Source organism: Eschrichtius robustus, chromosome 17 (genome assembly GCF_028021215.1).
Source record: "Eschrichtius robustus isolate mEscRob2 chromosome 17, mEscRob2.pri, whole genome shotgun sequence".
Classification (NCBI taxonomy): domain Eukaryota; kingdom Metazoa; phylum Chordata; class Mammalia; order Artiodactyla; family Eschrichtiidae; genus Eschrichtius; species Eschrichtius robustus.
Window position 1 is genome coordinate 75,987,071 of NC_090840.1, and position 27,200 is coordinate 76,014,270.

At 45.9% G+C, this 27,200-nt stretch overlaps 1 protein-coding gene across 2 annotated transcripts in view; it reads right to left on the reverse strand.

The window, feature by feature from the left end:
• Positions 1-27,200, reverse strand: part of ASAP1 (ArfGAP with SH3 domain, ankyrin repeat and PH domain 1) — a 350,516-nt gene that overhangs the window by 24,910 nt on the left and 298,406 nt on the right. For both annotated transcript variants that reach the window (XM_068525312.1, XM_068525311.1), the window contains 11 exons: positions 26,641-26,728; positions 24,516-24,564; positions 21,572-21,735; positions 20,058-20,191; positions 18,237-18,328; positions 12,655-12,841; positions 12,325-12,410; positions 11,119-11,234; positions 10,898-10,965; positions 9,496-9,603; positions 6,323-6,551 (listed from right to left, as the gene is read on the reverse strand). In XM_068525312.1, coding sequence (XP_068381413.1) covers positions 6,323-6,551; positions 9,496-9,603; positions 10,898-10,965; positions 11,119-11,234; positions 12,325-12,410; positions 12,655-12,841; positions 18,237-18,328; positions 20,058-20,191; positions 21,572-21,735; positions 24,516-24,564; positions 26,641-26,728 — 1,321 coding nt within the window. The remainder of the gene's footprint in view (positions 1-6,322; positions 6,552-9,495; positions 9,604-10,897; positions 10,966-11,118; positions 11,235-12,324; positions 12,411-12,654; positions 12,842-18,236; positions 18,329-20,057; positions 20,192-21,571; positions 21,736-24,515; positions 24,565-26,640; positions 26,729-27,200) is intronic.

Here is a 27,200-nt window from a genome sequence, read left to right on the forward strand (position 1 = left end):
AGTACAGAACTTAAAAAGGATGGAAAGTTTCTATCACTTAAAAAGTAGATAGGGACTTCCCTGGTGGTGCAGTGGTTACAAATCCGCCTGCCAATGCAGGGGACACGGGTTCAAGCCCTGGTCCGGGAAGATCTCACATGCCACGGAACTAAGCCCGTGTGCCACAACTACTGAGCTCGTGCGCCACAACGACTGAGCCCATGCTCCGCAACAAGAAAAGCCACTGCAATGAGAAGCCCGTGCACCACAAACAAGAGTAGCCCCCCCTCGCCACAACTAGAGAAAGCCTGCGCACAGCAACGAAGACCCAACGTGGCCAAAAATAAATAAAAAATATAAATAAATAAATTTATATATTTAAAAAAAGTAGATAAAGATGCAAGAATATTTACTTAGAGAAGAACTGTGTGTAGTAGGAAGGAGCTATCATCATCTCCATGCTCAGGTGGGGAAACAGAGGCACGGTGCAGAGGAGGGGGGCGTGTGGAGAAAGCACTGCCTGGCAGCAGGCCTGGCAGGATCCCAACACGGCAGGAACACTGCGAAAGACGCAGCGCTGCACACAGAACACGCAGGAGCCATCCACGTGTCCTTCAGTCTCCTTCCAGGACACTGATCATTAAGAGAAAAGTGCCGAACTCAAGGGGCTCAGGGTTGGTTCTTTAACACTCATATATTCTTTTTTTTTCTTTTTAAAAGGATTTTTTTTGCTTTTTAAAATTGATTTATTTTTGGCTGCGTTGGGTCTTCGTTGCAGCATGCAGGCTTTCTCTAGTTGCGGTGAGTGGGCTTCTCATTGCAGTGGCTTCTCTTGTTGCAGAGCACAGGCTCTAGGCGTGTGGGCTTCAGTAGTTGTGGCACGTGGGCTCAGTAGTTGTGGCTCGCGGGCTCAGTAGTTGTGGCTCGCGGGCTCAGTAGTTGTGGCTCGCGGGCTCTAGAGCACAGGCTCAGTAGTTGCGGCACACGGGCTTAGTTGCTCCGCGGCATGTGGGATCTTCCCGGACCAGGGCTCGAACCCGTGTCCCCTGCACTGGCAGGCGGATTCCCAACCACTGCGCCACCAGGGAAGTTCTGCTCATACATTCTTAACGTGCAAGATGCACAACAGCACTTCCTCTGCTCCCCTTTCCACACCCTGGCAGTCGGGCGACTGGGCTGGCGAGCCCGGGCCAGTGGCCACTGCTGAGGGCAGAAGTCACAGACGTGCTCTCGGCCAGCAAGGAGGCCAAAGCAAGGTGATATACGTGTGCAGTGCTTTAAAAAGGATTGAGAGAGACTGACAAAAATAGGCAAAACAAACATGCAAACAAAAAACCACTCACAAAAGAAAATCCCAGAAAAATCCAGAAAATTCAACACAAATGAAGGACCATGGTCCATGGGAAGCTTTAAAATCGAGCCACTCAAATGGCTACCCTCCTGTGAGATAAAAAAATCCCAGGAAACTCTACAGTCATCAGCATATGAATAAAGCCACGCACAGGGAAACATTCCCTAGGCAAGCCCAACTCCTGGAGCAGGGCACTTTTGAACCTTCAGACCCAGACCCCGGGGCAGTCTTCTCCCTGGCCGCCCCCCTCTGCCCTAACTGTTGCTACAGACCTCAAATGAGTCAGAGAAATGGTGTATAAAATGCTTACACAACTGAGTTTGGGCATAAACATGGTGCAGAAGGATCGTCAGCAAGCCAGTTATCACAGCCCCAGGACATCTGGGTTAGTTTTATGAGTGTGCCCTCCTTGCTCTGGCCGCACAATTCTGGGACACGCTTTCACTGCTTCTGCTGTTGTTTGTTCACTCAGCAAGCACTGACGGAGCACGCCCCCTCTGTGCCTGGGATGCGGGGACAGCTCATTCCCAGCCTCCGTGAGGACGCGTTCTGCCTCCAGGGGGAGGGGGGAGAGAAAGGAAGACTCCCTTCACCCTCTCTTCAAACCTGGAGCACCACCGGCTGCTGCCCCGATGAGGGCACAGCTCACCGCTTTCTCACCCACTGGAGCGCGAGCCTCCAAGCAGGAGCTCCCTGCTCCCCCCTCTGCTACCTTGCCAGGGCCCAGGCCACCTGTAGAACCGAACACATGCAGCGGGACCCAACAGGCCCCCATACTACGCACTGAGTGCTCACGCTGTGCCAGTCACTTTACATACGTTACTTCGTGTTCTAAGCAGGGACCCAGCCAGCCAGACACCTGATTCTTATTTTTCAGATGAAGGCCCTGAAACTTAGCAAGACGAGTTAAATGTGAAAAGGAGACCAGGACAGGGACAGGGTTAGCACTTGGTGGGGAGGAACCCCAGCCTCCTAGGTGGGGCCAGGGAGAGAAGAGGGTGAAGTGGGGTTCGAATTCACAGCGGCTCACAGCTGCCCAGTAGGCAAGGTCTGGTTTACAGATGGACCTGCCTTGGAGGGTGTGTTACTCTCAAACTGTACTCTTGGATTAACGTGGGCGCTTAGCTCTTCACCTACAGGGATGGCGAGGGCAGCACCGGGTTCAACATTCTCCGTGACAAGCACCCATTGAGCCCTCGGTGTGCCAGGCCCTGAGCTGCTTTTGTGCAGATCACCTACTGGTTTATCAGACCAAGGCTGGAGCCTGTGTGAAACAGGAAGTCCATGTTATAGAAAACGTGTGTGGACTGCAGGATTCCCACAGGTATTCACAGGATATGCAGAGGTGCTACACAATGCCTGAGTCCAGGGGACTGATCTCACAAATAGATGGGAATGAACTGAAATTAGTTAGCGTATCACTTCATGCTTCTAAAAGCTTGAAAACTTAGTTCATTTAAGTAAGTTAAATAAGCTTCTTGAGATCAGACTTATCGTTCATTTACTTGACAAATCCTTTGAGCTAAAGATGCCCACATCATGCCACGCTTCGCCATTCAGAGCGCCTGCTGATTTACCAGACTTGGGCAGCTCCACCCCGGCTCCTATTCCCCAAGGACACTTTTTTAAAGCTGAGGAGTTGCAGTGGCTCAAATGTCAGCAGCAGAACCCTCCCTGGGGCACAGACTAGGTGCCAGGTGCTGAGCTGGAAGCTTCCCGTCCCTCTCACTAACCTCCACAAAAATCTCGTGTCAAGTACAGCCTGTGCCACGGCTGTGTAAAAGGTGTGGAATTTTACAATGAGAGAAAACTGCAGTTCTGTAGCTTAAAATGACTTAAAAAGCAAGTTACACTGTTGTCAAGCACCTGTTCTGTGGGCGGCATCATAGTACCATGGTGCTCCTACCTTCTTCCCTACTCTGGGGACATCTGTGGAGCCAGAGCCTAAACAGTCCTGATACGAGTCCCTCCCGGTAGTTCAGGGCTCTGCATTTTACCAAATGCTTTCTCATATATTGTCTCACTGGATTCTGATGACAAATGCACGAGGAAGACAAGACAGAGAGGGACCCTCTTCCTCAACATGGGAAAGAAGAAACTACAATAGAAGATCCGGTTGACAAGTCCTAAGGCCCACTTTAATTTTCTATCCTATTTCAGGCATCGCGTGACGTGGAAGTTCCTTAGCCTTTTCAGGGCTCTGCTTCCTTAGCTGTACAAAGGGTGGCAAATCACGTCAATCTTTCAGCATCCCTCTAGCTCTAAAAAAAAAAAAAAATCCAGGTTCTGTGACATGATTTTAGCTTAAAGATGAAGAACAAACCAATCTTGGCGATCCTGAAGAATATCTAGTCTTAATAAAGATACAGTGAGGTGGGGGACTGGGCGGAGCTGCTGACCACGAGTGAGAAACTGCTCTATACTTAATTTTATAGCTTTGATTTCATCTCGTTGGACTTCACATCTGAAGAGGGCGTAGGCGGCAAAATGTTTCAAAGGCTTAAGGGTGGTGAGTTCGGGATTCTGAATTGCTGAGTCGTCCAGCTCTAGTACAGGGGGCTTTGCACGATGGCAATTTAGGTCAAACTCCTTACATTTTCATGAGGCAGCTGCAGATTTTTGAAAATACTGCTGGGCTGGATTCAGAATAATTCCTTCTACTTTTGTCCTCCGTAGTCCTCTCGTTAGTGGAAACTTTATCAGTTGTTTCTGCCTCACCGGAAACCATCATCCTTACGACCCCGAAGTTCTCAGTGTGGAAATGACTTCTGCTGCAAGCAGACACCTCTGCTTTGCCTCCACGGGAAACTAGCAACCCAAACAACAAGACATCCTTGTTCCATGCAAACGGTTCAATCAGTTCAACAGAACGAAATGAAGAAAACGTAAGGAAAACAGAGGAGAACTATCTCTGTGCAGAGCATCAGCTGATCTTCAACTGTGTCTTCTGAGAACTCCATTCAAACATTATCACTTTTCCAAATGTGAGGGCACGTGAGCCAAGCTGCCTGCAGGAAGTATCTCCCGCTTCGAATCCCTTATAAAAGTCATGGGCAGGCTGTGCTTCTTGTCTCACCGGCTCAGACCAAATCTCCGAATCTGGTGTCCTGCTATGAGCAGCCTGGAAGAACACTCTGACTTCAGCGGAGAGGGATGTCTATGTCCAATTATGGGATTGGGGGTGGGGGGCGGTAAGCAGTCTATCCTTAGCCGACCATGGTTGCTACGGCCAAGTCTCTAGGCACTTGTTTCAGCAGCTGCATCACTAAATAAATTTGGTCTTTGTCTTTGGGTCTTTGGTAAAGAGCTAATCAGAATTTATTCAAGGCAGCAGAGATATACTTGGCACTGAGTCAGTATATTTTATGGGTTTCTGCGTCCCCTTGAGATAAAATTATGGAAAGGGGTAGAGGGAGGTGAGGGGGCCTCTTGGCCCCTAGGACCCTGGAGTCATTCTCTCCTGTAGACCTTTTCCAAGATTCTCAGTGACCTGGAGGCTCTCTGATAGGTCATCACCATTTTTTTTGGTAACCACAATCAGGGGATATGAACTCTTGCAGAGTAACTTTTCACGGTCTTTTTTAGGGTACAGAAAGGGACTCCCTGCTCTTAGCAGACTGCTGCCCTGATGGGGAACACCGTCACCCCGCGGTGAGAGGTAACACAGTCCTGTAACAGCACACATCTGCACCTTGTTATGCTCGTGATTTAAAAGGCACGTTCTAGCATAATGTGTGGAACGGTAAGGACAATACCGGCGGGTTAAACCTTTGCCTTACGCGTGCTGCTGCTCTTCTGGTCACTGGTTATCTCTGATGAGTACTGTTTATGCTCGAGCCTCATTTTAACTTTCTCCACTATTTTATCATCTATGAGGCCACTGGGGTCTAAGAACACTGCTCCCATTTATAACACTATTTCAATGGAGAATAAGCTCTGAAAAAACACTGTTTTGAATAAAGCTCACATTCCCCAGAAAATAGCCCCAGTGTGATTCAAATAGGCACGGCATTGTGCACCGGGGCCCTCAAACCTGCGTGAGCACGAGTGGAGGACACGGGGAGGATCCTGCACTTGGGTTTCCTGGCTGAGACCAGACTGGAAGCTACAGCTCTGGGTACCTCTCGAATACCCCCGGGAGGGGTGAGCCCTTGATGTTATCACTTCTGTGTCTCGACTCGTCCCCATGTAGGTGGGAACACATGGACTTTCTGTGCAGGGCGTTCGGTGGATTCGGGGAACAGGATGCAGTCTTCGTGGACCGTCACCCCCTGGCATGAGCCCCGTGGGGGCATGTGACAACACACGGCACAATGACCCTCCTCTGGTAAGGTCCTGCCCCAGGTGGTGTCTCGTGGAAAGCCACTCGTCAGAGAGCACAGGACCTGGGTGAGCATCCCAAACCCCCAAGAACCCCAGGCCAATTACTCTACAGCTCTGAACCAGTACCCTGTCTGCCTGGTGCCAGCAACTGTCCTACTTACCTTGTTCTGTGAGCGTGAAAAGAGAGGTGCTGGGCTTAGGGCCTCTCGTAAAGCAAGGGCTTCGTAACTACTGACTATCCCTGTTACTACATTTTAGTGTAGAGGAAAGAAACTTCTCAAAGAAGAACTCAAATTCCACCCCATATTACAGGAAAGAGCGCTGGTTTGGGAGCCATGTGGACCCTGGATGGAACCTCAACTCCTCTACTTACCAGCTGCATGACCTTTGGGCAAGTCATTCTACCTCAATTTCCTCATCTGTACAATGGGCACAAAGGCACACACCTCACAGGATGGCTGTAAGGTTCACACAAGACAAGGCACGTGGAGTGCCCGCAACACTACTTCTCGGCTGTAACGTGGCAAACAGTGAGGTCCCTGTTTCAAGCTGCCCTGACATCACAGCCCACACTCTGCCACTCAAAGGCACCTCGAAATTCTTACGTCAAAGCTGGGTCAACTCCCAGCTCTGAAGATGGAGTCACAAAGCCCTTCCCACAGCTTGTACCTTTCCCGGCGTTTCTAGGAGGCAGCGGGGGCGCCTCCGCAGTCGGCGATGTGGGCGAGTCTGTGCTTGTGGAGACAAAGATCTGGTTGGTGAAGGCGCCGTAGGAGAGCCGCTGTTTGTCCCGCGGAGTGCTGAAGCCCGGCAGTGACAGCTTGTCCTGGGGGGAGATGCTGGAGGAGTGGCAGAAGCTCTGAGGTCTGGGTGAGCGCTCTTTCTTGATGGGGCTCGGCTGGCAAATGAAATAACAGTGCGGTGGGTCAGCTGATAATCAAGGATGACGCTTCAGGTGTCCAGAGGACTCTGCAGGGCAGGCTCGCGGGGGGGGATCTGGGCTCCTGTGGCTCTCTGCGTTTCTGGGGGGTCAGCCACACAAAAGCCTAGGAGCCACGACACAGCACAAGGGAAACATCAGGGAGTACACATGTCATTCTCCTGTCACTACCAGGGTCCCACCAGGGGCATGCTGGTTAGGGAGCACGGTGCTCAGAAGCAGAAGGTCACACAGATCTAACCTTAATCCACAAATACCTCCCCTGCGCAGGACACGTTCACCAACAGCTGAACAGTGTCTCTCCCCCCGCCTGTAGCTACTACATTAACTTTTCCGTCCCTGCTCAGCCCTTTAACGTCGAAGCTCTCCACCCTCACCTCTCTCCTCATTTTACACCCTCTTAGGAAGGAACCTCATCTGCACCCATGGCCGTGACTGCCACCTAATGTTGATGACTCAGGCCTGTACATCCAACCACAACCTCTTGGATTCCAAACACTTTCAACCACCCATGACGGATCGCTGGTGTTTGCACTCGGCTCACAGCATCAGCACCCGTGCCAACTTCCCAAGTGGGAAGTCTCCCAACCTCAGTGGCATCGAGGAGAGCACGATGAGCTCTGCATGGAGAGCTCAGAAGCGCCCCTCGGACCCACAACTCGTGCAGGCGCTCACCAGCACCCCCTGGACCACTGGTCTCCTGAACAGCCCCTGCCTCAGTTTCTTTCAGCTCCAGCCCATTTTCCATGCTGCAGCCAGAGCTGGTAGGAAACCCTGCTCTCTGACAGCAAAGCTCTGTTGGCCTGTGCCTGCTTGGATGAAAGCCAAAGGGCTGAACTTGGCCTACAACGCCCTTCATGCCCTTCCTGGTCTGGGCTGCCTGACACTTCAGGGGAGCCTCTTGCCTCTCCCCACCCAGTGCATGTGAAGGCACCTCACACCTCATCCCAACCAGTCCTCTGATGTTCAGGCCCCATGATGACCCCCGGCCTCTGCACGTGCTGTTCTCCGTCCCCAGAAGGATGCACTCCTTCCCACTGCCTTGCCTGGCAAGCTCCTCACCACCCTTAGAAACCCATCTCCCGTGGTGTTTCCTTGATAAGGTCTTCACTGCTCGCCAAGGCTGAGGCAGTCGCCCTGTCCTCTGAACACTTCTCAGGAATTTCGCCAATTCTTACTATAATGGTTATCTTGACTGTATTGTAATTGAGCTTCTCTTAAAATGGTGAATGCCATTAGGACCCCTCGGTAGGAGCACCTTTGACTACTCCTTACATCCTGCCTGGGAAAGAGGAACGAGTGGATCCACAGCTGATGAAAAATGCACGCAGGAACCTTCAGAGGTAGCAACCGACAAGGGATTAATCTCCAAAATATACAAACAGCTCAGGCAGCTCAATATCAAAAAATGAAACAACCCAATCAAAAAATGGGCAGAAGATCTAAATAGACATTTCTCTAAAGAAGACATACAGCTGGCCAAAAAGCACATGAAAAGATGCTCAACATCAATAATTATTAGAGAAATGCAAATCAAAACTACAATGAGGTATCACCTCACACCAGTCAGAATGACCATCATCAAAAAATCCACAAACACTAAATGCTGGAGGGGGTGTGGAGAAAAGGGAACCCTCCTACACTAATGTAAATTGGCACGGCCACTATGGAGAACAGTATGGAGGTTCCTTAAAAAACTTAAAGTAGAACTACCATATGACCCAGCAATCCCACTACTGGGCACATACCCAGAGAAAACCGTAATTCAAAACGATACATGCACCCCTCAATGTCTACTGCAGCACTATTTACAATAGCCAGGTCATGGAAGCAACCTAAACGTTCACCGACAGAGGAATGGATAAATAAGATGTGGGACATATATACGATGGAATATTACTCAGCCATAAAAAAGAACAAAATAATGCTATTTGCAGCAAAATGGATGGACCTAGAGATTATCATACTAAGTAAGTCAGACACAGAAAGACAAATATCATATAATATCACTTATATGTGGAATCTAAAAAAAGGGTACAAATGAACCTTCAGAGGTAATTCAGAACTATCTATGATAAAGTCACACAGAACTGGGTTTAATCCCTGAGACTGTCTTTACTCGCTGTGAGACTTTAGATAAACCACGTGATTCCCCTGTCAGTCTTCTCTTCTGTAAAGTGGGGCAATGACAACACCCCAATGGGCTTTTGATAGAGATGACCTGAGGTGACACATGTGCTCGCTGCCACCTAGTTCATATTTAAATACTCAATCAGTGACAACTTATTATTTATTAATTAGCTGTTTTGATGACTAATTTTATGTGTTGACTTGGCTAAGGCTATGGTGCACAGGTGTTTGGTCAAACACCAGTCTAGATGTTGCTGTGAAGATATTTTTTACATGTGGTTAACATCTAGGTTAGATTTTGAGTAACAGGGGTGGGCCTCATTCAGGTAGTCAAAGGGCTTAAGAGGAAAGACTAAGGACCCCCAAAGGAAGGAGGCCTTCTGCCTCCAAACTCAGGACTGCACCCTCAGCTCCTGTGGAATCCCCAGCCTACTGTCCTGCCCTGGGGATTCTGGCCTGGCCCACCCCAGGCACGTGAGCCAACTCCTTAAAATGAATTTCTCTCCATCTCTACACCACACACACACCACACACAACCCCACGCACACCACCCACCCACCCACCCACCCTTACTGGTTGTTTCTCTGGAGAACCCTGACTAATACAGCTATTAAGTGTCACTCAACAAGGATCAGAGACTAAACCAAGAAAACGGCCCTGGTGAATCAGGTCATAAGACCAAAATCAATCTCACAAAGAATGGGTCTTATCTGTATAGTGGAGAAAACCTGAGAGGAGGGCTTAGGAATCCACAGGCACTATGTACACTCACTTTGTCATCCAGATCATCATCGCTTTCATCCATCTCCTCCTGTCGAAGATTCCACTCATATTCTACGTGGACATGTGGATTGAACTTTCCAGATTTAGCCTGGGAAAGCTGAAAGTAACAGCAGGTGTAACCGCTGTAATTTAAATGCCACGCACCCGGACATTATATAAACACTGAGCAAATCCCACCTCATTCCTGGTTTCAGATTCATCACCAGTAGCTGCACTGCAGGCAAAATTCTGATTATACAAACGGGACTGCCACAGGACAGACTGAAGAGGAATTGCAAAGAATTATGGGCGGAGCCTTTTTAATTCTGGTAACGTGACTTCTCTCCAAAATTAAAAGCTTTCTCAATATTATTAAAATGAGCCTCAAAACCGCAAATTCCCGCTGGAAGGCAAAATCAGAGTCACTGAAGTGCGAGAGGTAGGCCTTTGAAGTCAGACAGTCCTGGTTCCACCCCTGGCCCACTTTCTTAGTCATAAAATGGGGCAAGGGTAACTCCAACGTCCTCAAAGCATTCTTGTAAAAATAAAGACGTACAACTGCTGGGCCTGGGTACTTGGCACTTAGCAGGAACTCAAGGGAATGTAGCTTATCTTTCCTATCTTACCCTTCCCTGTGGTTAAGAGAATCATGCTCTACACAAAGGCCCAGAGGTGTAAGCAAGAACTAGTGGGACTGAAGATGAGTGTGTACACAGGATGGGGAGAGGAGGGCAGGGCACTGGACATTCTGAAAACCATTACACCCTGAACTTTACTTGCCCAATTTCTGGAACTGGCTTCCCAAGTAATTCTTTCAAAAAAAAATTATTTTTATTTTCTGGCTGTGCCACACGGCTTGTAGGATCTTAGTTCCCTGACCTTAGTTCCAGGGATTGAACCCAGGAACTGCAGAGTTTTACCCACTGGACCGCCAGGGAATTCCCCAAATAATTCTTTACTGTTCAGCTACAGAGAAAGACTAATGTCTGGCAAACAAAAAAAGCAGCACCTTGGGACTTCCCTGGTGGTCGAGTGGCTAAGACTCTGTGCTTCCGCTGCCGGGGGCTCAGGTTCGATCCCTGGTCAGGGAAGTAAGATCCTGCCCCCGCCTGCTGTGTGGCACAGCCAAAAAAAAAAAAAAAAAGAAAGCAGTCTGCAGTCTGTCTGGTAATAAGACCTCTCAAATGCCTTTTCGCTGCTACATTGTAACTGTACTCAAAAGACATGGATGACAAATTTATCACTTCACCATTTTTTCAAATATAGCCTGAGTGCTTGTCTGAATTTCTTTAGCCAATGTTCAAAAAACAAAAAAAAAGAGAGAGAGAGAATCTGCTTCTCCCACTCCAGTCGTGGTTTCAGAGAACACCCTTTTAAGGCAGTTGGGCTCACCCGTCTCCCACTCCGCTTACCAGATCTTCACACTGGGTGGCCTTCAGTCTCTTCGCTATGTCCAGGGCAGTCTCTCCAGCCTGGTTAACTAAAACAGGCGGAATACAGTTGCATGATTATCTAAGATACATCTTGAAAAGGCAAAGAACAACACTCAGATGACAATGGAACAGGCATGTCTAGGTTTCAGCCAACTGAACGCTCTCACAGCAGTTATTAAGAGACGCTTGGCCACACTTACCGACATCCACGGTGGGCTTGCTCCTGAGAAGCAGCTTCAGACACTCAGGTTTACCATACAGGCTACAGTAGTGCAGAGCCGTGTTCCCCAGGGCCGTCTGCTTATCCAGGTTCCCACTGCAAAATGAAAGTATTAGAAAAAAATGACTTGCTCTGTAACTTAAAACCACAGATTAACCACTTTTTCCCATGCTAACAACTGAGTCAAATTTGCGACCTACTTCTTATAAGCAGGGAAGATGATGACGTTTCTAACATGACACTTCCATTTGTAAGCAACGTAATGACAATAACAGCATTTACTGAGTGCCTACTGTGTACGGGACAGACACACGTCTCTTATGTGTATTAGCTCATTTAGTCTTCACAACCACCTGATGGGGTAGGTATACTATAACCCTTATTTTTTAGATGAAAACAGAGAGGATGAAGTGCTTGTTTGCGAGATTATCGAGACACAGATGATGGAGCAGGGATTTGAACACAGGCAGTGTGTCTCTGGAGCCAATGGTCTTAACCACTACACTGAACCACCTCTATGGAAGAGGCTGGGCGTTTGTACAATCTGGCTTGTGTCCAGGCACTGTTCTTCGTATGTGAGTTCAAATCCCCTCACTATTTTAATCCCTCTCCTTTGGATGAGCTCTAGTTCCTCCTCCTAATCTGTAGCTTACAGAACTACCCAACAAAGAATCCAGCAAGTCTAAACCTCCTGTGTTCACTATTATTATCCTATTAGTATATCCTAAACTTGAATTAGCAATTGGGTCAGCCACACGTACTGATCTCTTACCATGAACTTATAAACAATGAAAACTCACAGATCTGCTACCTTGTGCTGTTAAGTGTCCTCTCTTTCAACCTCCCTTAACGCAGCAGGTTTTGGACACAGAGAGAGGATTTTACATTTATCTAGGCCAAGGGTTGGCAAACTACAGCCCACAGGCCATATCTGGCCCTCTGCTTGTTTTTGTAAATACAGTTTTACTGGAACATGGCCACGCTCACTTGTTTACATACTGACTGTGGCAGTTTTCACACTATGATGACAATGTTGAATGGCTGTGACAGACACCTCATGGCCTGCAAAGCCTATAACAGTATCTGGCTCTTTACAGAAAAAGCTTGCTGAGTCCTGAGGTAGGCCACCAATAGGGCTGGTCTGTGTTAACTCACAAGGCATATTCAGAGAAAACAAAAACCGTACCAGTTTTGTACAAGGAAGTCAACCAAATGGAGAGATGTCTGGTCTGCAGTTCGGACTGCAAGATGAAGGGCTGTCTCCCCGAGCTCCTAAAAGGAAAGGATAAGTATAAATAGGGTGGTCAGAGGTTCTAGTTGGCCTAGACAGGCTTCGTTTAAGTCAGTTGCCCCAAAGTAATTATTAATAGCAGCCCCTTTCACTCTCAAATTGTCCTGATTCAGACACGATCACTTAATGTATAACAGTCTCATTCTGTAGTGTTACAATAAAACGAGTCATCTTTTAAACCGATTTCCCGCATCCCTCTTCATCCTGATTTCAGTGAAGCTGTACCTGTCCCGGTTCCAGCAGCGGTTCCATTAGCTCTACCCCCTCTGCATAGACTTGAATTAGTGCAAGTAAATCCCTGGATTTGATGGCCTCAAGCAATTCGTTCAGTTTAGCTGATGAAGATGAACAGGTCTTCCGTGAAAATCTATGATCTACATACTTTGCAGTGATATATTCCTTCCGTACAGTCCTAAAATAGAGCAAAGCAAAATGAACTAAGACTTATTTCCCAAGAGCTAAGAAAGATTTACATTTTCTGACAAACAGTTCTCTCTGAGAAGAGTTATTTTATCTTATTTATTTATTTATTTTTGGCTGCGTTGGGTCTTTGTTGCTGTGTGTGGCCTTTCTCTAGTTGTGGCGAGCGGGGGCTACTCTTCGTTGCGCTGCGTGGGCTTCTCATTGCGGTGGCTTCTCTTGTTGCAGAGCATGGGCTCTAGGCGCACGGGCTTCAGTAGTTGTGGCTCACGGGCTCAGTAGTTGTGGTGCCCAGGCTTCGTTGCTCTGCAGCACGTGGGATCTTCCCGGACCAGGGCTTGAACCTGTGTCCCCTGCATTGGCAGGTGGATTCTCAACCACTGCGCCACCAGGGAAGTCCTGAGAAGAGTTATTTTAATTAAGATACACTTCTCTTCAACATTCCAGCAAACAGGTTTAGACCAAGTTTATTCTAGCAAAGACAGAATGAAGACACTGACAGGAAACTGAGGCTCAGCACAGCTGTTGTTGAAGCTCCAGAAGGACACAGATGGTGGTCTTTCTTGCCGTGGATGACATGCCCAAAGCCCAAGTGGGCCTGGTTCATTTCTCCTTCTCTTCAGGACCTACCCCCTCTCCACTTCAGTTCAAGTGGTTCTGACCCCGCCTCCCAGCTGCAGGGGTGAGTCTATGACCTCAGTGGCCTGATGGTCAACTTCGGGGAAAGGCTGAGATGGACGCTGGCTCAGAGGAAAGGAGAGGCAAGAGTCAGGAGAGTGAGCTAAGGCCCAGATGATACTGTCTGACATCCTGGGTCCAGCTGTACCTGAACTCACCCGTTACATGAGCCAATTAATAAAAAGACAATGAATGGATCTTGGGTTCGAATCCTAGTCCTACAGCGAACCAGCTGTGCAACCTTAGGTAAACTACTTAATCTTTATGACCTTCAGTATTTTTTTTTTTCATTTGAAAATGGGGATAATAACTCATTGGTATATTTTGAATTAAAGAACATACAGCAGGGAATAGGTGCTTTCCTCTTTCCAAGAGGGCTCTAATTCATGGGACACAAAATTTCTTGCTCAGAAATAGTCACTCCATGTGTGGTAGCTGTTACTGTTTCCCACATCCCACAGCCTGGAAACACTGTTTAAAATAGCGCTGATGCTTTTTTCTTTCCTTCTGGGTTGGCAGCAAAGAGCTGAGCTGGTTGACGGTGGCACAGAGCCTTTGGTGAGTTGCAGATTCTGCTTGGGAACCAAGATTGTACACTCAAGAGCGTCCTTTATGCTTAGGTCAGAGTCCTCCTAGAACGGCCGTAACCTGATGAATTGGAAGACTTCCAGAAACCTGAAAGGATGGCCTAAGCCTGGCTTCTGAGACTTGCTGTGTGTGACTTACATCAAGTTTGAAAGGCAGCTACTGTGTGGTGGATGGAGCGTCCGACTTAAGAACTAGATGGCTTAATTCAAGTCTGATACCACTTGCTACCTCCGTGACCCTGGGTAAATCAAGTTCTCGCTCTGCCTCAGTTTCCTCACCTGTGAAGTATTAGCAATCATACCTGCCTTACTTACTACCTTCCAGGGAAGCAAGAGCACAGGTATGGAACAAAGAATGATGCACGGCTATGGGTTCATTTCTAAGTTTCCTTTCTACTCTTATCCAAGGCGGGCAGGACTAGCATCCATGGCAGGGAGGTAGATCTAAACTGCAGCGAGCTCTGCAGGTGGGCTCCTGTGGCTGGAAGCATCATGCAGATGCTACCTGATAATCCAGCAGAAGAGATGCAGAGGGCACTGAGGTATTTGCCCCAGGTCACCTAGAAGACCACCTCCAACCCTGGCTCTGCAATTCTGTGGCTCCAGGAAGTGTCTGAGCTCTCACTAGGAAGGATATGTTTAACCCTTTCTGGGTACTCAGAGTTATCTCTATCTAGTCACATCTAGTCCCCCAGCAATGAAAGGCTTTCTGGCATGGGGCAGTAGGGAGGGTGGAAAACAGACTTGTCTGAAAGTCTGGATGCCAAGAGTTCTAGATGAAAGACAACTTTCTCCTTTTGTCCCCCACCAAACCCGGTCCCCTTCCTACCTACCCTGGCTCAGATAACGGTACTGGCCATTTACCTAGATGCTCAGGCCAAAAACCGTGGGCATCATCTGAACAATTCCCTTGAACACCCCATATTTAAACTGATGAGCAAATCCTGGTGGTTCTCCCTTCAAAATACATTGAGAATTGAATTGAGCTACTTTTCACCACCTCCACCGCTACCACCTTAGTCCATTTTATCTTTATTTCTCAGTGGACCTCGTATAAATTTCTCTTCAGTCTGTCCCCACCGCCCCCTATAGTCTGTCCTTCACTCATCAGCCACAGTTGGGTTTCTCAACCTCCATCCTCCTGACATTCTGCCTGGATAATCCTTTGTTACGGATGGCAATCCCATGCACTGTAGGATGTGTGGCAGTATCCCTGGCTTCTGTCCTCCGGATGCCAGCAGTACCTGCCCACGTCACGATGTAATGTGTCCAGACACTGCCAAGTGTCCTGTGGGGGCAAAGCTGCCCCAGCTGAGCATCAGTGAGCCACAGGGATCCGTTTAAAACATAACTTATCATGTCACTCCCTTGTCACTCCCTTTGTTTGACACCTTCTGATCACACTTAGAATAATAACATCCAAAGCCATTCCACGACCTGCAGAGCCCTACGTGTCTGGCCCCATCTCTGTGGCATCGCCCAGCACTCTCCTGGCTCAGTTCCCTGCAGCCTCACCTGCCTCCTTGTTATCACGTGAACACGCCAAGCCTGTCCCCCTTCAGGTCAGCAACACTTAACTGTCCACCTGCTTCGCCTGCTTGCTCACACCTGCCCATCATACCCTCTAGTTCTCAACTCAAATGTCGGGTCCTCAGATGCTCCCTGACCCCCTACACATCAACCCCTCACCCTGTTATGTTTTCCTGCTGACACCAACTACCATGTGAACTGAGGTTATTTACTTCCTCATTCCCTGTGTTTTCCTCTCCCCAGTCAGAACGTTAGCGGGACAGGAGCTGCCTTGTTCACTACTGACTGTATCTTCAGTGCTTAAAAGTGTGCCTGGAACACAGAAGCTGCTTAATTAAATATGTGAGTGATTTAATCATGTTACAGGAGATTCACTCCCTTCCTCTCGGCTGTGCCCAAATGAGAGAATAACAACAATAATGATGACAGTAGCAGTAAATACTCACTACATGCCCACAGCTGCTCTAAGCTCTTCTCATTAGTCCTCCCCACGCCCTAGGGAGTTGACACACTTTGAAGATGAGGAAACTGAGGCTCGGACAGTCAAAGCTACTTGCCCAAGATCACAGTTTAGGAAGTGGATCTGAACTCCCGGAGTCTGGCAACAGCGGCTACATTAGAGATTTGGAGAATCATGAGCTCTTTGAAGGGGAAGGCCTGACGGAGGCCACAGAGCTGACGGGGCAGTGCTGATGCTGTCTCCCACGTGAAACGCAGGAAACAAAAACCCATGCTGTTATGAGATTTATCCTAAAGAAATGCCTTCGAGGTTTGGGTCATGTAAACACTTCAAAAACACTGGTGTGGGCAAGACTGGGCCGTGTGTGCGCTTGAGCACTTACTGTTACCACATTTGTGAAGTAACCCCGGATCACATTTGTTTGCAGGTGTTTTATGATCAAACTAGCTTCGGAAAGCCCTAGTGCTCAGTGTAATTTGAGCTCATTAGTGTGAAAGAGACATCCAAGCAGTGTTTGTGCTAGGACGATGCTTGAAGGTTGCTGTTAAGCCAGACGCCCCCCCCAGATTAGCTTAGGATATTATATTCAATATAGGCCCCCAACATCCTTAACTTTTCTTCTGTGACACTTACCACAACTATGACTAAATGATATCACTGTTTAATTTCTTGGTTGACACCTAGCTTCCTCTCTAGGCTCTAGGTGTCACGAGGACAGGGTTTATATCTAGTTTGTGTTTTGACATTTCCCCAGCATCTGACATAATATGAGGCACAGACTAAACGTACAATATGCATTTGTCAAATTCAAGAAAAGACAAATACCAAGAGGCCTCTGGGAGATCGAATTTCGTGATTTCAGGATGAAGAAAACATGTTCCTCGAATGTGCCCCATAAAGTGCTTTGCAAATTTGGTGCCTGAATAACCAACCACCCAGGAGGGGCTGGCAAAACACTTAGGCTGGTGTCTACGTCACAAAGGCTTCCCTGATCACTCGAGTCAGAATTAAATCTCTTTTCTTCTATTTATCCACAGGATTTAAAATTTTAAAGTGTAAATTCAATGTAAACCTTTTTGAATATGCTTAAAGATTCACATGACTCAACAATAAAAATGATATCAAAAAGTGTTTACTGAGGGGGTCCTACGCCCACCCCGGAGGAAGCGTTTTTATTAGTTTCCTGGGTATTTGCCAGTGTTTCTTCAACCAAACCCAAATTTAAATAAATATATATGTTTATGTGTGTCCTTCACTGTCCAAATCTATTTGGTGTCTGAGTCCAGATAATGAGTAGCGAGAGTTCACAGTGAGGGATTAATCAGTAGAAGTACCCAAAATCTGGCTCCTGATTTTGGACAGTGTGCCTGGGTCGGGGGCGTGGGGGCCTCTGTGCACTTGTTCCCATGCCCTCCACCCTTCCCTGCCCCAAAGGCAGCGTGCCGTGAACACTGCACTGCACCTTGATGTTTTCACTTGACAGTAATCCTGGAGATCATCCCAGATCAGGACAGAAGAAGCTTCCTATTCTTTTTTACATCTGCAAGGGGTTCCGCTGTGTGGTCATACCACAGAATATTTCATCCTGTATCTATAGGTAGACACTTGCTTTGTTCCTAATCCTTTTCCATTACAGAACAGGAAGAACTTCCCAGAAGTGGGGCTGCTGAATCAGGGTAAAGAAATCTATAATCGTGATGAATATGGCTAATTTGCCCCTTATGGAGAGTGTACCATTTGTACTCCCACCAACAACACAGGAGAGGAGATGTCTGTTTTCCCACAGTCTGGCTGAGTGGGCTGTTAAGCGCTTGGCTTTTTGCCAATCTGATAGGAATCTCCCGTTGCTTTTGTATGTCTCTTATTTATCACCACATGTGAGGATTAAGAGATAATTGTCCTTAGGAAGATTTATCCTCCACAGAGCAGCTGAAACTACCTAGGGAAAGGTGATGATGAAAATAATCAGGTCATTCCAGAAATAGGTTTCAAACACTTTACTTTTTTCTGCTTTTTCCTCGTAATGAAATTTCCTCTGGGGAAAAAAAATACTACAACCACTGAGAAGTTTTGGGGAGAGTAGAAGAACAATTATAGAACAGTAAAGAATTCATTGTATTAGAAGTACTTACATATCACTTGAAGGGGTGGGTTTTGGTGAGGGGCTGGGTAAATTTGCTTCCATAATATCATTAAAACTATTGTTTCCTACATTCTTGGCCAGCTGTAACATAAACAAAACACAATATAGCAAACTCCTTACTACTAGTTTAAAAGTTTCCTATTATTTGCTTTTGAGATTTCTGAATACGTATTTTCCCTCATGTGACTCAAAATACAAACTGCCCATCCATCTGGTCAACAGATAACTTACTGAGCACGTACTCTGTGCCAGGCACTGAACTTCCGAGTGCTGGAAATACAGAGATGGGTAAACCATGTTCCCTGCTATAGGAGCTAATGGACTGGTGGAACCGTGGATAAGAAAACTAATAATTTTCACAAACATAATGTGATAAATGTTAGACTAGAATAGGATGTGGCCCTACACATACACATACACACACACACTATAACACTATATGAGATTAGACAGCAGATTCCAAATATGAATCTAGGTTAAATGCTTAATGAACAGCAATAGCTTTTCAATTACCATCACAACTCATTTTTAGATAAAGCAGATTTACTGTTATCAGACAGAAAAGAATGTAGGATTCCTTTATATTTGGGGTACCAATTAAGATGCTGTAGGCAATTAATGAAGAGGCCCCAGGAACCATTTTGCTTCTGGGTTCAAGACCCTTCCAAGAAAATTTGTCCTGAAAGGCTTTTGGTCACTGAGATAATTTGGGGATTGATGTGAAGTTTATGAAACATTCATGTGATCAGGTCTCTTGGATTTATCACATAGTTAAGTGTTTACGATGGACTGACACCGTTTTCATACTAAAGAAGAATGTTTCAGGTATTAGGTCTGAGCCTTTTCTCTATGATCCTGAAGTGAATAGTGAGCCGTGTATCAGTATGATACTTTCTAAATCAAGGGGCTCATGCAACACAAGACAGACCATCATTGCTTAGTGGGTGCTCAGATGACAAAGGCTGCTGGCTGGGTGACTGACTGCCCTGACTCTGGGGTACTTTGCTCCAGGCAAGGCTAGTGATAAGCTAGGCTTTCAGAGTTTTTGAGCCCCAGGCACACTCAGGTCCTGATCAAGAGCCTCCTGTGTGAGGAGGAGCCCTACTTTACTTCAAACCCTTTCACCCTTAGCAGAAGGACTCTCTCACAGGCACCAGGCTTCCAGTTACGCAAGACAGGACTGATGGCCACAAGGTATTATAGGAGATGCCAAGTGGGCCTTTCCTTCCTTCATTTGGTGAACCGTGGGACCAGTTTAACTTGGACCTGACGAGGGCCCCCTTTCCATATTATAAAGCTATACACCATAACGGCACACAATTTTTTCCCTGACTACCTAAAGAAGTTATGGGTTAAGGAGTGGTTGGTTTATGACAGTAGCTAACAGGCCACTCTCAATTCATGTGTACTGTTACAAACTTACAAACAGTAAAAATAGAGAAAAACTCTTTGGTCATTATCTTTAATAACATAAGCCACTAGATAAAGTGAACATGTGAGTTCAACATCTAACTCCCTTTACTGCTATGACAGTGAATCATATAAGAACTATTCCAAAAGAAAAAAAGCAGCTTTGAAAAAGCCTATCCTAGAAGAAAAGAGCCATTTAGTGGAGCTAATTATAGAAATGTATGATTCGCCAGTTCTTCAATCAGGAAATAGAAACAGTCAACATTACATACCACAAAATTTACATTTTAAATACCTATGTAAATTCATTAAATCCAGGAACTAGAATTCTTTGTACTCAGCAGAAACAAAAACCCCCAAAGCAATATACTAAATATATTCATGACAGGTCACTACTTACCAAGAGTTCAGAAGTTCCTAATTTGTCTAGTTCCAAAGACTGAATGCGAGAAATATGAACCCCCATTTCCCTATGGATGCCGGAACATTCTATACAGGTCAAAATCCCCAAGTTGGTTGAAAGCCAGGTGGGTTCTGTGGAAAGGATTTTGAAGACAAGATATCTAATTTTTAGTGTGCCAACTACAGAGGAAGCTAAAACAGTAGTAAAATTTGTTAAAAACTATAAGGGAAAAATTTAAATGGAAGAAATGGATGCTTGCAGTTTAGCTTAGGGGCTATTATAAAAACTAACAGCTGTTAGAGAGCAAATTTTAAGACAAATCTTAAAACTATCCCTTCAATACTGAATTGAAAATATTTTTGTGAAAATGTGAGAAAGACTTTGCACAGGAGGCCAAGGAAACACCCTGACAGTGGTAGATTAAAGGCCTTCTAAGTACAGCTCACAACGGACTGGGTTCTACAGCCATCGTTAACCTCCACGCTACAACTCACCTTAACCCGTCATCCTGGTTATGGCTTCTCCACAAGCACCTCTTGGTAATAAGATAGCTTTTTCTACAACCCCCAAGGGCCCCAGAGCAGAGCCTCCTCTGCCATATCCTGACACTGTGTCAGTCACTATCACACACGTACACAAAAGCAGAAGATGTGAGACTTGCCTCTGAGGTGCTTATGGCCTGTTGTATACAGGAGCCCATCTGCACTAGTAAAACAATTAAAAAGTAGATCATAATGCTTAAGGATAGGTTTGCACGACATTCTGACCCCAACTAGATGTGTGACCTCAGGCAAGTCAATCAACTTCTCTGATTCCCCCAGTTTTCTCGTCTGTGAGATGGGGATAATATTAGTTATCTTGCTCAGAGAGATTCTGTGAGGATTCAGTACGTAAAGACCAGCAAAACAAATATCACAATCCTTATTATAACGTAAGCATTCGATAAACGTTAGCTACTGTCAATACCTAAGTAACACAGATGCCATTTGAGAACAGAAATGTGGAGCAAGGGGACACCAGTGTGATACAGAGGTTGGGGAGGTTTTACTGAACGGAAAGAAAGGTACCGTGTGCCAGCCAATGTCATATACGCCATTTCACTAAGCCCTCATAACAGCTGAGGTTTGTTATCCCACTTTCAGGATGAGGAAACTGAAGATCAGATTAGTAAAGGGACTTGGTATGAGGTCGTCCAGGGTCTGAGAAGCGGGCGGGTGATTCAAAACCAGGATGATGGACTCCATGTCCAGTGCTCTCCCCTTACTGTTCATTTAACTGGACCTTACGGGAAAGGTGGCATTTTGGCAGGTGCCATTTAGGGAGAGCAGGTGAGAGCTTCCCAGGTAGAGCAAACGGAAGGGGTGAAAGCACTCAGAGGTGGGACCATTCAAGCTGGGCATACATGTGTCTGTATCCACAAGGAGATTAAGGCATTTAAATAACTTGCTCATTTATATTCTACAGGAAGAGAAGGAATGTTTAACAAGCGGCTCAAGTCTGGGGGCAAATACCTGACGAGCCACAGTCACAGCAGACATCATTGCCTGGGAGCCGCTGGACGTCCTCAATGATGGCTTTCGTCAGGTCCTCCAGGCTGTTCTCCCCCGTGCTCTGCTCTCCACGGAAGGCCATGGTGAGGGCCTCTTCTTTGCTGTTCGTCAGCACTGATATCCACCTGTTGTCAGAAACAGGAGGAGAAAACATAAGAGCCTGGTTGGCCATTGCATTCTCCTTCCCCTGCAAAAGAATCTGTTTTCATGCAGAACTGGCAAAAGAGACCTCCCCATAGCAATACAAAGAATGGAAAACAACACACAGGAGAGAGCTAGGAGATGAGAGGAACAGATGAGAGGGCGAATATCAATAACCAAGAAGCTTGCGCGAATACATAGGCGCCTGCATTTCCACGGAGACAGAATATAAAGGGAACATCAGAACGAAGAGGACTCAGAGTGGGACCAACCTAGTGCAAGGATAGAAAGAACAGGTGAGAAAGGAATAGGAGGCAGGAAAGAGAGTTTAGCAAAAGGCATTGTTTTCTGGGAGTCCTTGTCAGCGGGGGCACTTAAAAGTGAAAGTGAAGGGGTATTTCATTTTCCATGAAGATTCATGCTTATGAAAAAGGTACATTAACAATGGAAACATGATGTTTATTTTATGAAATGAAAAGTGCAGGCTATTAAAATATATGTACAGCATGACCACAATATGTACCCAACAAAATAACCCTTTGCTACTAATCTATGCATAAAACAACCTAAATACCCAATAACAGGGGTTGATTAACAAAACCTGAAATAACCACAAAGTGGACTAGTTAACCAGGTATTGAAATTTAAGTTTCCAACTAAATTTTGGATGACTTTGGGGGAGTGATCACAATATAATGCTTTGTGAAATAAACAGGAAAAAAACTGTCATATGACATAATCTCAAATTTAAATGTATTTGTGAATTATATATTTTGTTTGGGGAAAAAAGGGATAGAAAGAAATTCAACAAAATACTGGTTGTCTCTGAGTGATTTTTTGTAGAAAAAAACAGATAGATGGAACGCTTGACTCTATTTTTCTGTAATTGTTTGAATCTATGAGTTATATTACTTTCATGAATGAGGAACAAAAGCCAAATTAACTTTTTTAGAAGAAGATGAAAAACAACAAAAAAATGAGAACAAATGGTGGTTTAGAAATGTTTTTCATTTCATTTGAATAAGTAATAGAGACAGCAATGAGAATTAAAAACCAAAGCAAAGTATTGATACCTGGAATAGGTGAACTGCAAGTCATACCTTTGACTCTAGGTGGCGCTCACCTTCACTGTTGTGAGAAAAAGGATCTGCTATGAAGCAGAAAACCCAACAACTGTTCAGGAATGGAGGGGATGGGGTGGGCATTTAATACCTTTTAAGTTAAATAATATTTTTTCTATCATTAGTCTCAAGTTAGAAACTAGAAATTGTTCTGTTAAAAACAAGTCAAGAATCTGGGTTCCACGGGGCAGATCACTGTGCATTTATCAGCAGCAGCATTGATGATGCTGGAGTTTTCACTTGACTGCAGAAGCCTCTAATTTGCTTTCCTTAGGCATTTTGAGATTTAGGATATCTGATATTACCAGTATCTACTATGTGCCACGTACTTGTAATTTTTGAAATATAATCCTCCAGCAAGCCTCTGAGTTAGTGTTTATAATGCTTTAAAGAAACAGAAGCCTAGAGAGATTCAGTGACTTGCCCAAGGCCCTAGAGCGGGACTGGTGTCAGACTGGGAAAAGAAAACAGTTCTGTTGACACCCTTTTTCCAGACTTCCTTCTCTTATGCCACATTTGCCTCTTTATTTGAAAACTCCTGACAAATAAAGAAATTAAAAAAGTTTGCCATGATAATCTGAAAATACATATTTAAAGGACAATTCATTTTCTGGAGGAGTAACTCAAATTTGGTGAAATGGCTACATTTCAAAAGGGTCAAGAATCAAAGCAACTATTTCTGAAAATTCTTCAAAAAGCTTTAAAATTATTTTAAAGTAACAGGCATACAAAAAAAGTATTAAGAAATAAAATACTGCATAACGGTGTTTTAACTTTTACTTTAAAAGTCACTTTGAGTTTATAGTAGTAAAAAAAAAAAAACTGGCACTGTATGAGAAGCTTTACACATTTTACCTCAAGTCTCAAAATCCTGCAAGCGAGGGCTAGAACCCATCTTACTGACAAGAAGGCCGAGGTGGGATGATCTTTCCAAGGTCACAAAGTCACTACCGGGCAGATTCTGGACTAGACGTCAAGTCTGCCTGCCTTTAAACAGGCAGCTGCTCTTCTGTTGTACCTGCCTCCTTCCACAGTGAGATGAGAAAGGATTTCCCTGTTCAATTCACTGGACACTTTCACGTGAGAGAACAACTCAATGAGGCAGTGAAAAGTCCTCCGTGCAACTTGGAGGAAAATAAACATCTTTCCGTGCAGGATGCCAGGACGTCTTCATCAAAACCAAGTTCCCCCCATCACTACCACCAGCACCCAGAGAGAAGGCAAAAGGTAGCCATTCCACTCCACCAAATATGAATTACTTGAACACCGAATAAACCCCTCCCAAGTGCAGATGATGGGATTAGAAATGAAGAAGGCACAGTCCTTGCCCTCAAGAAGCTCTAGGTCTCCAGAGGGCTTGGGCTGAGCCAGGGGATCCAGAGGGGTGTGAAGTGGGTGCGGGGCAGGAGGGAGGGAGCAAAACCCCCAGGGCAGGGTGGTGTGACTTGAGCAGAACCTTGCAGGGGACAGCTGAGTTTACTGAGCACCCTAGACAGAGAGGAGAGACACATGTGACGGCCCAGAGGTGAGAAATAACCACCAGGATTCTCAGTAAAAAAAAGAAAACTTAAAGGTATACTGTACAGGACAGAGAGATGCTTCTTCAATTTAAGGCATCGTGCCGTTATTTCAGAGTTACTTACGCTACATAATCCTGCTCATCTTCTGCCTGAAAGTGATACGTCCTATTATCTAAAATACAAAAAAAGAGGAAAAAGCAAAACCTTAGAAAGCAGAATACCTTAGGTATTAATGCAAATTTTGAAAGTTCCTGGGGGGTGGGGAACACATTAAAAGCAGGATTTTAATATAATTTTATTTTTGCAACATTTTGTTTTAGCAGTTACACGATTCACTTTGTCAATATTATTTTTCTGAAGGGCAACAAGAATACAACAAAATAACTGCGAACACCACGTGAATGCCTAGCACTTCTTTTGAAAAACAAGTGGGAAGGGGGACGGGTCCCTACCTGGTCAGGTGGATCTCGGTGACAAATCGGAGACTGCTACCTGCGAACTCAGTATTCTACTTTTCCTTTTCAGTTTGCCTTTCACTGGCTTTTCTTTTTAAAAAATTCCTTTCCAGAAACGATAAATAACTCGCAAGGCAGCCCTGACAAGCAGGCACATCCTGCCCCAGGTTCCTCTCTGGTTGAATCAGGCTTCAGGGAAGAAGGGCTCAAGCCTTGCTGGAAGAGCATCCTCAAGCTGCGACCCAGGTAAGGAGAGGGCAGCTTAACTTGGATAGTTTGGGCAGGCGTACATGAGGGAAGCTCTTCCTTAAAATGTGGGATCTGCTAGAATGTTTCTACATACTGAGGTCAAACTACCACTGACTTACCACCTTTACTTACTAGCCAGTCACTCACTACGTGACTGCTCCAGGGTAGGCCCCCCTCCTCATCTCCCTGAGAGAGAGGAACACGCCACAGGTAGTAGAGCCCAAGCGCCTCGGCTGAATCCCTGCTTTACCACTGAGACCTTGTGTAAGTTGCTGAACCTCTGAGTCTCAGGTTTTTCTTCTGTGAAACAGGAAACTGACAGGGCTTTTGAGAGGTTTGCCCATGTTTATAAAGCACCTGGCACATATTAGACATTCAATAATTATTATTAATAACCTATGGATTCTCAAATTGAGGGGTTCTTAACTTTTGAAGTCATAGTATAATTCCAACTTTTCGTATTTCTTTCTCATCAGTAACCCAAGAAATCTCACGGTCATAAAAATCATGGGGAATCTGAACTTCAGCAGGTGCTGTAGAATCCGGCTTAGACTCTACCCAGAGTCTCACAACTGAGTCCATCTTTTGGGCTGGGACTGCTTTTTCCATTCTCAGGACTACATCAGAAGGATTTCAAGGGACAGGAAAGTATTTTTGTGCTCTACACATAGATCATAGGCTGTTGGTTGGCCTGTCCTGTGGGGCTCTACAGAGAAGGATGAACACCGAAGCTCAGTGCTGGAGGATTTCAGAGTATTTGTGAGTCACTTTATCAGCACTGCCATCCTCTTCCTTTACAAAGAGATGTCCCCTCAGCTACCGCGAACACCCATGGGACCAGTGAAAGCACAGGGAGCCAGACTGGAGGAAAACAATCTCCCCTCACTCTGAAGACTGTGAGAATACAGGCCATCAGTTGGGGGGTGGGTGGGTCACTGCGCAACCTCATAACAAGAGAAAAACATACTCTGACCCGCGGAATAAGACAGTGACAAGAGCACAGTGTCACTGATTCATGATGTCAGAAGGCAGTTCTGCCTGGAAGCAAGGAAATGGTTTTTCCTTTCAGGGCTTGATTGTGCAGCTGGGCAAATCAGCTGGACAGACACAGTGGCACACCTGTGTTGTCAAGTCTACGTCTGCGCATCTCAACCACAGGTACATGTTGGAATCACCCGGGGACTTCTGAAAAAACACCTGTGTCTGGGCCTCACACCAAAGACTGATTCAGCAGATGTAGAAGAGAAATGGGAGTGTGCTTACAAAAATCCTTCCAGGGGGATAAAGCTGTGTACTTGCAGCCAAGAACTGGTCTGGTTTACTGCACCAATCTAGATTCTGCTCCACTGCAGTCAGGTCTGACACGGTTATGCCTTCCCACCTGCAGGTGGGCTCCGTGCAGAGAGGCCCAGGGCTCTTCTCAGAGCTGCGTGTGCAGTACAGCAAGGAGCCCTGCTTGGGAAAGCTGCGGTTTCCAACCCAGAGAACGGGAATAGGCTGGTGGCAGAATCCACAATAACTGACTCGGGAGAAAAAGGACTCACGTGATATCAGGTCAAAAGACTTCTTGTCCTCGGCATTCGGTTTCACCTGACAGGTGAGAAGGTTCAACTTGGCGGGTTGCCTGTTAGACTGGACACAAGACGAAAGGGAGAAGTTACGGGCAGCACTCGCTGTTCCCCACAGGCCCAGGGCCCCGTGGGGCAGGTGTGCAGGATCATGATAGATTTGATTAAGTTCTAATTCACCCCATCAGAATTCTGAATCTCATTAAAGAAGGAAAAAAAATGTTAGGTGGCCTACTAAATGTCTTTTAACTGTGTATAAACGTCCTGGTGACTAATCAGAATGGAATCGAGATAATCCATCTCACTTTCAATGAAGAGTCGGTATGACCCATGGAAATGTGCCTTTCTGGAACCTACACATATACAAGCTCGAAGAGGTGGCACTTTTCATTACTGCATCTTCCTGTGAAGTGTAGCTGAGTGTATTTCCTTCATTCACTCAAAATGACCCCAGTAACCAATCACCCCAAACCCAATGTCTCAGGCATCCACAAATCTTGGCTACAACACGAAATTCCCATTACTTCTCCCAAAAG